Below are 12,037 nucleotides of genomic sequence, written 5' to 3'. Positions count from 1 at the left end.
GCAGTTATTCCAGATGTCTAGCTTTGTACCTGCTGATTTCACAAGCCCTTCCAAGAAGCCTAGTGAACAACAGATTCATATTTTAAAGGATCTGTTCCTCCTTATGAATGTAAAAGCATTTGTAAAAAGCAAACAGAAGACAAATGTTTGCATTTAATAAGATTTCTTTTTAATCAGATATGTACTGCCTTCACCATGAAACAATACAAATTATTGCCTGTAAGTATTTACACTGTTTCTCAATATCCCTCAGCAAAGGCTGACATGCTACAGAAGAATGTTTACATCATATTTTCAGCCTGTGCTATGTGAAAAATTTGTGAGTAGATGGAAACTGTTACATGAGTTCTTCTTTACATTGTCTATATTTTGTTACTCCATATATCCGTAAAATATTTGATTAAATAAAACTCACACACAGCTTTGCGACATAAAAGTTTAAAAGACAAAGGTGTTTATAACCAAAAGTTTATCCTAATTTATTTCATCCCTCTAAACAACAGACAATATGTAGTGTGCACTGCTGAGCCAGACCTAACCCCATGGTATTGTGAGAGCATTAATGACAAGAGAGACCTGGCAGAGGACAGCAAGTTGGGTTTGAGTGTGCAGTGTGATACAGCAGGCAAAAAGAACCACAGTGGCTGAAATACAGAATCACAGACTGAGGTGGCAACTTTTCCTCTTACTTCAACGGTCTTGAGTATGGACCACAAGTTCTCCCTGTTGCCATACCAGCAAGAGGTCGGCAACTTGGATGAGACTTAGAGAAGTGCATCAAAAATAACTATGGGGCTAGAACTGCTGGCTGGGGAGGCCACGTCGAAGAATTAAATATGTATTACATCCACCAAATGATTGGGAGGGGTAAATATGCTTAACAGCTGCAAGTGCTGAAAGGAAGAGGATTGCTTTAGGCCAATCCGATGAGATGTAAACTAGGGTACTAAGATGACATTAAGTAAACGAAAATATAACCCCCACTGCTAAGACAGTATTCCTGTTACTGAGAACTGCAGACTGAGGATTAATGACCCCACTGGAACAGTGCTAGCTTTGCTGCTCAGGTCACCTAACACTGGGCTGGGAAAAATCTCAATCTGTTGTAGGAAACATTCCTGCATCAGCGGGGAGATGCTCAATGACCTTGTAAGTTATTTCCATCTCTAATTTCTCAGATTCTCTGCAAATATTATTTCTTTAATATAATGACACCCACTGAGAGGACAGTTTGCACTTATATTTCTCTCCATGCTATTGAGTATCTCTCTCTCTCACTCTGGGAATTAAACTACAATTATACTGAGGTTAGTGGAGTTTTCCCTCGTTCTATTTAAAAGATAGATATCACAGCATTAGTTACAGGACATTTAAAAAAAATATATATATATTCTCGACAATCCTGCCGCCTATAGTTATGTCAGGCAAAAATAGTGTCTCAGGAAGCACACATGCTGGTTCCTCCCCGGAGAGGATTCTGCTCCTCAGACTGAAAGCTGAAGACCCCACCGAGTGCACCCCATTGAACCTCCACTCACTAGATCCCGTGCAATGACCACCAACCTCTGAGGAGGACTGGAAGTGACTCCTTTTAGAGCCCCTCAATGCTTCTCCTTAAATTGGCCAGTGGGGGTCACTGCTGTTGAATGACACAAGGCTCCATCCCTCCCAGGGTTGAGGCTGCAGCTCTGGAGTGCTCCTAGCTCCTGCTCATGGAGTGAGAAGCAGAATCCAAGAATTAAACCCTAGTCTCTTGCACGGCAGCACACACTGCTATGGCCTAGTTATGGTAGCACATATTTGACTAGATTAGTTTAAAAAAGATTTAGACTGTAGTCACTCAATCTTATTAATTTACTCTGTGATTAGAAACAACATTTTTGGTCAAGGAATGTCTCATGATAGTAAAATATGGTTGCAGTGAAGCACTGTAAATAAAGCAGTGGATGTTTTACATTATGTGATAGAAATGTATTATTTAATAATATAACCACAAAAGCAGCTTTCATGTATATCATACCTTTCATCCTGAAATAACCCTAGTTGCCATCCAAACTTAAATCGATGCATATAAACTATACACAGAGATCACTTCATACACAACTCAAATGCAAGCACTTCTATTTAACAGACCGGTCATTTCTCAGGCTTCATCTTTTTTACACCTAGCCTCAAAGTTTAGCACTGTTTGCTAAATGCAAAGGTTTTTTTTGCCCAGTTACATAACTAAACATTTTAACTTGGGATTTTAAAGATCATTCTATGGCTCAACAATGTTTTACTGGAGTCTGGAGGTAAAAATGTGTGGTGGGCCATGTAAAATTCCCCATCCCTATGCCTGCCATCTTTGCTGCTGTTAATACGTAGCCCCGCTCAGTGTGTTACAGCGATTAGTTCGTAGCTCAGGTGTCACAGTCCCCAGAAGTAGACAAACAGTGCTTCACAAGCCTGAGATAATTAAAAATGCTTGAAACTATCAAGCATATTGTTCAAGCAAGTTTCATACTCCAAGGATTGAAAATTACCCTAGTTTTAGCAGCCAGCACACCTCTAAGTGCTAAGTCAAAAGAAGAAGGGTACCTCCTCCTGCCTGCCTTCCTTCTTACGGAATTGTGTTAGTGGTGATTATTTTAATAATTGACTCCTTAGCTCCTTGGCACAAAAATTGTTAATGACTGAGAGCCCCGTTGCTGTCTGCACCCATAATGGTCACTGCTTCCAAGACAAAAACATTGGACTGACATTGGTGTTGAAATGATCTATGGAAACAGAACTGACATTTTAATTCGGTTTCAGAGTAAACACTTTCTAGAGGAAAATGGTTATCTTTCACATCTCATCATAGTCCTCTCTGTTAACTTGACATTCTGGTCTTGTTTGGAATATTTTTCCTAAAGCACAACAACAGGAAACCAATTTGTTCACTCTCATCTCCTTACGGCTAAATCTTAGATTCTGAATGGCACGGTTCTGAGACACGGGAAAATTTCTGACACTAATCTTCTGGCCCTGGAACTGTAACTCTGGTACCACAACATCCATTACAAACCACCTAAACCTACCCCCTGTTTCTGAAACACGTAAGAGGTTGTATTGCTCCCTTCCACATTAGCAGGTTTATTTATGGATTTGGCTTTTGAGGAGCTTACAGAGAACTACAAAGAGAAAGAGAGATTATTGAGGTATGTAACTTGCTTAAAGAGTGCAGTGAGGCTCTAATTAGGACTCTGGGTGTAAGAAAGAACATTTGATTTACTTAGTGGCATGTAGTGATGCTTTATTCTTTCCAACACAAATGATCTTTCACTGTGTTCATGGCTACAGTATTACACTCAACAGGATCTTCATTAGTAAATGAAAGCAAAATCCACCTATTAATTTCTATAGTTATGACTGGGAGCAGCCTAGAGCAATGGTTCTTAGAGTTTGTGAGAGTTGTGCATTGTTGTCAAATTTCCAAATTCAAATAGATAAAAATGGATCAATGTGCACTGTTTTTGTTAAACTTAACAGAAAGTGATATTTCAGTGATAATGGCGGTACAGGCCCCTTCTGACGATCTTGCATATATCTGTAATCCACAGATCACAGTGTACAAGTCACTGTTCTACGTACAAAGGCCTGGGCTTGCAAGAAAGTTTTATTTGAAACAGAAGAGTATGAAAAATGCAAAGAAATACAATTTCAGCCAGTAAAGAGGCTTGAAAACTGAGCAAAGACTTGGGAAAACACTGCAGCTAGCTTCAAATATTAGAGGAAATTAGTACTGTGTAAGTGATAAGGCAATGACACACGCAAATTAGATAACTAATCTTTTTGAAATCATAGGAAGGCTAACATTAGAAAGGCAGGTTTTCTATGAACCTTGTGGAAGGAGTCTTGCCCATCTTTGCTCTTTGTTTAGGGGAAAGAGGAAACTGGTTATTCCAGTTTCTGCACAGTGGGTTAACATTTCTTCCAAAGATCAGATGTGATCGAGAACATGAACAAATCTAAGAACATTTCAAATGACTGGCATCTGCCGAGACTAGGACAGCTGAGTGAACTACAATTTCTGGGTCCCTGTTCTGTCAACTTTCTTTACACACTAAAAAAAGCCAGTGCATTTGTGGAAAGCACTGGCATTATTGAGCCTGCACCAATGAGAACCTGAGAGAAGAAAACTTCTAGTGAGAAAAATGGTTTTGTATTTGTGCTGTTGGACTGACTTTAGCGGCACTTGGTTCTACTTCCAACATGCTACGGTGTGTTGCCTCAGTACCTACAGGATTCAGGTCAAAAGCATCACTGGACAAGTAATAGGCCAACCTAGGCATGAGTTGTGCAGTGCAATCATGTAGCACACTGGCTAACTACATTTGTTTTAAGAACATAGGAAATATGTCATATGTAGAAAAGGTGTTAAACAAGGGACTTGGGCAGGAAGAGTCATATTGACAAGAGATGCTGAAGGTCTGCAATCAGTAGCATGAGAACTAGCAGAATCACAGAAACCACTCTCCCCCCCCCATTATAAGGGAAAATGAGTGTAATAGAGTGCAAGTGACTGTCAAAAGGGCAAAACTTTATGTTTTATTTAGCAGGGTTGAGAAAGTGTAAAAAATAGTTAGAGATATGAGGACAGACTGAGACCGACCCTTTTCAAATTACTGATGAGAGGGAAGATGTGTACCCACCCACTGGCAGAGACCCCTAAGATGCTTTTGAAGACTGTATTATTAAAGATGTATCAGAATGCATCAGCACAAAGTGCTAATAAATTTAAGGCAACACAAAGGGCACAAATGATACTGATTGATTAGGCTTCAGCAACTGAACTTCAGGGTGCAGTGCCAACCTGACCCACGCATGGAAATACAACCACATCATTTCACTTTCTTGGCTTGGGTCTCTATTGTCAGCACTGCCTCTGCCTGAAGAACTGATCAGAAAATAACACACGTAGAGGAAATGGCACAATATCCTATTACTGGAGAAGAACCTGTATGTGACAAGTACTGTTCCATCTCATTGATCAAGGTTTGCTTAGCCCCATGTATTTATCTGAAGATCCGGAAGGGGCTATGTGGAAAGTGACAGATCTCTCTTAAGTTTCAAGCTTTGTCATGGCTGATGGTACTCCAGCTGCTTTCCGGTCACTGTCCTGAACATGGAACATTTGCCTCTCCAGACATGATGACCTCATTAAAGAAACAGAAGTTAATGGTGCGAGTGAGAAATGTGGATGAGGTATATGGTAAGTTCGCACATTTTCCAGAGTGTACACAGCATTACTGTAGGAGCAAAACCGAATAATTACTAATGCCCTAAACCAAGAAACATTGCATAGAATAGAGGCTAAGGAAACATTCTCTAACCAGGATTAATTTACTATCAAGGAGAAAATAAGATAGAAGCATAAAAGTAACAGGAAATTAGGAGTTAGATTCTATTATGATGGAGAGACTGTCTTTGCTGGCTGGGAAGAAATCACTGGAGAAAAAGAGAAAGCTGGAGTACATGACTTCATATTAATCCAGGTTTGGTATGGATATGAGCTCATCGTTGGGGTTCTCCAGACAGGAGGATGGGAAAAATGAAACTAAAACTAGCTTTGGTTATGTGAGTCATCTGGACAGAAGATGCAGTTATTTCATTCCTCTTCTCTAATAATGAGGGGGGAAATGCTTTTAACACTGAAAATGAATTATTTCAGTAGGGTTTTTTCTACTGAGCAGGAAAGTCCCATTCACAGAAAACTCTATGGCCAAATGAAGCTTTTAGTTAGATGAAAACTGTCAAATTTTGTTTGAGGATATCTTGTCTTCTATTGCATATGCAGGAAATCAAACATTAACTACTGAATGAGTCACTTTAAGGTGAAGTTAAGAGAAAGAAACAGAAAGCAAGTTACTGCTACCTGCAGCTGACTTCAGAAAGCAGTGGCATGCCTGTAAGAAGGCCCACTTCAAAGTATGCATAATTTTGAAGAAACATGGCAACATCTCTCTATTTAACTGAAAAGTGTTGAATAGTTTTACACCAAAATATCCTACTGCTGAAATTATTTTGAGTTCTGTCTACTCTACAGGGTGGCCCAACCATCAGTTCCATCTGGTTTGCTATCTTTGCTGTGGGGAAGATGTGAAGAGCTGTTAGTATGTCAAATCGAACAGCTAAGCATTTTCCACTTTGCAGAGGGAAAGGAGAAGGGTCCTAAAAATGAAACCTGATCCTCGATACAAAAGAGTTTGGACCATCTTGCTACTCTGGTACAGAAAACAAACAACATTGAAAAATATTGACTATGCAGCATCCTGAAAGTCAGTGAAGACTAAAAATCCATCCCTCATACCATGACAGACTTCACCATTATGTCTCAGATGCTCAACTATCATCTCCATCAGGAAGAGTAGCCTTGACTACTTCATCTGTCAGGAGTAGCCTTTCAGTACCTGAAGTCAGCTTGAATATCAGTGGGAGTGACAGGTAACTATCAGAGGGCTCAATTACACTCAAACATACAAGTACACGTGGCTACCACTGAAGCCAACAAAAGCTGTCTCTCCAGAGAGGAGCAGGCTGAAGAGAGGCAGGGGGTCAGATTCTGGTTCTACTGAACTGAACTCAGGGCAGGGAGTAGCTGAGATAAAGTGAGTTTACTGTCTTTTAAACTTGGAGACAGCAGGGAACTAGCTGGTTGCTCAGTTTTGCACCTAATTGCTGTTTTTTCTTAAATATGGTTGATTATTGATCCAAGGGGTTTTCTGGCAGACAGAGTGAGGCAGAGTGGTCCCTGCCACGAGAGGATCAGGTAGCTGGCCTTCTGAGTGCTTTGTGCTGCCAGAAAAACCCAGAGATGCCTATATTAGGGAAAGAATCTGACTCCAGGGATGCAAGCCATGTGAAAATTTTAATATGACAAGGAGAAAATATGAGTTTAATTTACTGAAGCCCAAAGCTTCTGTAAGCTAGTGGATTGCTGAATCAGTTGCTAAACAAAAATCTTCATTTCATTTCACTGGTGTTAGTCTACTCCTCTTTTTTATCTGGGTATTCAAGCTTCCTAGGAAGTGCCTGCTTTGTGCTAACAAAAGGCCTATATTCTTTGTCAGGCTTCAGAGGAGACCTAGCCCTTTCCTATCTGCTGATCAGAAATCCAATAAAAATCCCTGCATGTTATTCCCAAGACACCACTTTATAGTTCCTATAACACCAAATTAATTTCCCTAGCTTTAAAATGCATAAGCTATCTCCGTATTGACTAAGGCACACTTTGTCACAATTTGGGGTCTGATTACCCCTATATTGTGACTAAGGCAATAAATGTGATATTATTAAAGTGCTGGTACAGTTCTGGAAATGACTTGGTGTTTCCCTATATAATTAGGATGTCAACAGTTACAGCTAGCAGGATGGATAAGCTGAGACCCATATTCCTGGGGATCTACCCTCTGCAAGTGGAGCGGTTGGAAAAAGAGATAACCTCTGCAGATAAGTTAATTCATACATAACCTGTTCCACTCAAGCACGTGAACCCGGCACCGATTAAAGGTAAGGTACTAACGTAGAGAGACCAGCGGTCTGCTTAGGTACAGCTGTCCTGTTCCACACGGACTCATCCTCACTTAGCACCTGGCAGATGGAAGTCTGCAAGATTCGTGCTACATCTAAAAACACGAGGCCCAATCTGAGTCCCACCGCCGGTGGAAGGACTCCCACTGACAAGAAGGGGAGCTGGCCCAGGCCTTAAAAAAATCACATCTGGTCCCCAGGATAGCCCCGCTTGAGGGTCATTCGTTAAAGCTGCACTGCAGAATGGCTTCTTCACATCTCTCCACTAATTCCCCAGCTTCCACAGCATACTATGCAAGATCGCCTTTTGCTTGTGATAGTTTACGCTCAAGAATGCACCTTCTTTACAATGTAAGGAAAGAATTAAAGCAGCATAAGCAATTCAGGCCTAAAAGGAAAGTGAGACTTACAGGTACCTGACTTGATAGACTCAGGTTTGCAGCAGCTGACTTCTTCTTGCTGTTGGTACTATTTGCATTGTTCCCAGCACTGCTGTTGGAAGTGCTGCTCGTAGAGTTTTTCCTTTTTCTCCGTTTGGTTGTCGGTTGTCTCGTGGGTTCTGCTGCAATAAAATGGTAAGAAGGAAAGCAAATGGTAGATATTGTAAAGCATGTACTAAAATGATCTATAAGCAGAAGTGCTGAAATATTTTTTCATCCAGTTTTAAATTTCTATGTTTACTACTAGTAGTAGTAGTATTAGATTTAACATACAAACCATAGAATAATATTTGGACCCAAACCAATAGAATCTGCTTTCAATTTTGTATAATGGACTAACAAAGCTTATTCTCCCAGCATTATCTGTAAAGATATTTGAAAGCGTTTTACCAATGGGAGTATCATGATAACTACCATGACGCTCAAAGTGACTGTGTAACTTGCTGAAGGTCACACAGCAAGCAACAGTGCTAAATAAAAATCCAGGTCTTATTCCGATGTAGGGTACAGGCTCAACTGACCCAGCCAGAGGCAAAGGCTAAACGTAGCTTTCTACCCTACTGCTGCCATTGATGCAGCATACAAGCAACTGCCATTTGAGTTCCTTCTACCTCTGATGTGGGCTTCGTCTTTCAAACTGCCGCTCCCAAGAGAACATGTTAGAGTGTGCTGAATGCCATTTCTGTGCAAGTCATCTAAACTCAGACCGAATCAGGACAATTACATAACTTTGCTTAAATTGGCAAAGAACAGAGGGGCAATTGTACTTCTCAAAATTTGGCCTGGGCACCCATGTGAATAGTTTTGGATATACAAATCTTTAATAACCTGAAAAAAGAGAGAATTATTATTTTGAGGTGTAAGAGGAAGGAGATTAGGTCCAGGCCTGTAAATAACATTATATTAGTCTCAAAGACAATTAATTATGAATTGTAGCTGTAATTTCAGAGTCACAGCAGGAAGCTGAATTACACAAACGATGAATTCTAATGGAGCCAGTAGGCATTTTGCATTCCATCTACACATATTTTTGTACTAAATTATATCCTAGTCATAGTGAAACCATCTGAATGTGCACATCTATAAATCAGTTGGGTCAGACCGAAATCATAAAACATCAGAATGATTTTCAGGTTTACTTTTGGAACAGTGCTAATTCTTAGTACTTTCCTTTGTAAGTAAATTTGCAGTAAATTTTCCCATCATTTCTATATTAATTTAACTGTAAAATAAGTAAAACACTGGAAATGAAACATACCCGGTGGGGCCACCATTCTCTGCCATTTTTGAAACAAGCAAGTCTTCAAGCAGTCTCGAGGACTTAGATTGTAAGTTTTATGTCTTGACATCAGTTCCTGCATTGGCTCCAGTATTACACACAACTGGAAGAAAGAGTCAGAATAGAATGATTTAATCCAAGCAAAAATTCAGTTGATCAGTATTTACATAGCTGGAAAGTATATTCTTGGCTTTTTTTTTTACCCTTGCTAACAGAGCATGCCTTGTACAGCTCAGTTTAATCTGCACTGGGATTGCACAATCAAAACTCGGAACTGAGAAAACGTTTGCTCACTATTTGCTATCTTAACTATTTTAATAAAAAATCAGATAAACTGCAACTCTGGTCTTCCAGACTACAGAGATTTCAGAAGAGTAGAAAATTTTCATGCTTGATTGCCAAAACTGCAAAGATGAATTAATAAATAATAAAATGCCCATAGCGGGTTATCATTCCCATATAGTAAAATATACACACAGTCATCTTCTGTCCTGCTGCACTCCACAGTGAAGACTTCTCATAAATGAGGGTTGTAAATGTGTTATTTTATTATGCTATTGCATGCAAAATAATTCAAATAATTTTGTTCCTTTCTTGTTATGAGTACTATACATTCTCTTTCCATCACATGAATGACATGTCCAAGAAAAAAGGGAAGCATTTTATTTTCCTCATCAACTTGAATGCTCTATTATGTTGAAGCTGGAGTTTTCTGAAAACATGGAATTTCAAGCAAACCTATTCCTTAAATAGTCTTATATATTTTCTACCTGTTCACATAGTAATTAAAATCACTGTTCACTGCTTTTTGCTCCTGTTAGTACAGCAGATCTAGCATAAAGAACACAGTGAGCTGGTTTCTATTCCCTCCTGTTTATCATCACAGAATCATTTCCAGTCAGTTAAACCTTACGCAAAGCCACAGAAGACTACAGAACTGCATACGTGTAATTGAGGGCTTACTCTCACTTGCAGGATCCTTGTTTTTTGGTCACCTTACATGAGAATAAAAAATCCAGGTTGACCCCTAGGTTCCACCTGAAATTTGCAGGGCTGGCACATAGATAGAAAAGGTTCTTACTTGCTAACTGAGCACATTCGATAAGGAAATAGCTGACACAAAATAACATGAAGCCTGCATGCCATTTTTAGTCACTTTTCAGAGCAGAACTGCATTTAGAAGCAGGGGAAGGTTTGGCTTTTTTTACCAACAGGAGTAAGGCAACAAGTTGGTCAAATTATTAGAAGTTAGAATGGCAACTGCAGAAAGGCATAACTTAAGCTGAATCTTGTTTTGAGTTATTTACTTAATTTTAGCAAGTCTTGATGAAGAAGCATCTTGGATTTACTTCAACAGGCGATGTTTTCCTCCCATACTTTTACAAATATTTAAGACATAAGGCCAATTCTTCTCTCTGGGCTGTAGAGCCGAACAAAGTTTGCTCCATTCTCCCCATGTGCACCCCACTCTCATTCTTATAAATGGAGATGGAAAGTATGCAGGGAAAATAGCTGAAAGGGAGCTGCCATGACGACTAAGAGATTAATTCAGCATTTAAATATTATTGTGTATTGGCACTGCCTTTTGATGAGCCTTTCATTAAGAGCAGTTAAAACAGAGATAACATAAAGCAGCAGGGAGAATGAAGAGCTTCAGTATGAGGAATTATTTTTTTCCAACTGCAGAAATTGAATCTGCAGTTGCCTCATTGACTTTTTTCTTACATAGACTTTTTACATATATTTTTGCAGATAAATATCTGCAAGATAATCTAATAGACAGAGACCTGCTATCAGATTGTGCACTTTGGGCTCAGATTTTCCTCTAGTTCAATATTCTACCAAAAATTAAGAGCATCAGGGCCTAAAGTATGTGCAGGATCCAGTTTATGCTGTGAAAGAGGTGTTGTATTTTGAGTTCTTATTCAATTTATTCTGAAACCTGCAGGCACTTGCTCAGGTTGTGTGTGTGTGAGAGAGAGAGGGAGAGATTCGTGATCATAATCGACACCATTGCTTTGGTTCTCAAAAGTCTGCGTTTCTGGCAGGGCTGCCTAAACTGTCTCATTATAAGCAGATAGTAACTAGCATGAAAAAGATAGCTGTGCTAATTCTTAACAAACTAGTTAGCCTGGGCAGAGCACTACACTCACGTAGCTCTACTGCTGCTGGGACTAAAAGTATGTAAATATACATGTAGGGTCTTCCAAGATTTCCTTAGGGACACTTTATTCATGACACATTTACTCCTCCGTATATATTTATTGTTGGCAACAAAGAGAATGTTTCTTCTTTATCATCTGGCAAAGATGTTTCCGATTGTGCTCTAACCGTAATGCACACTGAGGAGAACTATGCAGCCCCTGCTGTCTGTAGGTATCATCTTGACAGCTAATCCTGTCTATAATCTCTTTCATTTCACACCCAAAATTAAAATGGGATATGGACCCAAAACGTAGCAATGCCTAACTGATCTCACATGCATGGACTCAAAATGACAAGCGCTGGGGCCCCTGCACTGGGACACAGCACGGTCTCATCTTCTGGATATTTGGGAGCTGTACAGACTCGCATGAATTCCTCCTGGTTTTGGGGAATTCACAACCATTTTCTCCCTCTAAAGTCTGCAAATTGTAAGGTCAGCTTTGGATGCCGGAGTAATGGGAGGGCATTGCACTCTATAGTGACAAGTCCATTTTAAATGCGTCTAGCTCATGTGAATTGTGCACAAATGTAAAACGAACTGGATTAACAATGATTGATA

The 12,037-nt window shown here is 39.7% G+C and overlaps 1 protein-coding gene across 10 annotated transcripts in view; it reads right to left on the bottom strand.

Moving 5' to 3' along the window:
- The window catches only part of LDB2 (LIM domain binding 2), a 220,704-nt gene that overhangs the window by 2,439 nt on the left and 206,228 nt on the right, over positions 1–12,037 (bottom strand). For 2 of the 10 annotated variants that reach the window (XM_052780412.1, XM_052780404.1), the window contains exons 6-7: positions 9,253–9,376; positions 7,971–8,116 (exon numbers count right to left, since the gene is read on the bottom strand). In XM_052780412.1, coding sequence (XP_052636372.1) covers positions 7,971–8,116; positions 9,253–9,376 — 270 coding nt within the window. Of the gene's footprint in view, positions 1–1,563; positions 1,707–7,964; positions 8,117–9,252; positions 9,377–12,037 lie in introns of all 10 variants that reach the window. The other 8 variants (XM_052780410.1, XM_052780402.1, XM_052780411.1 and 5 more) reach the window with 6 other exon arrangements.

Source organism: Harpia harpyja, chromosome 2, assembly GCF_026419915.1.
Source record: "Harpia harpyja isolate bHarHar1 chromosome 2, bHarHar1 primary haplotype, whole genome shotgun sequence".
NCBI lineage: Eukaryota > Metazoa > Chordata > Aves > Accipitriformes > Accipitridae > Harpia > Harpia harpyja.
This window is presented reverse-complemented; position numbering and strand designations above follow the sequence as displayed.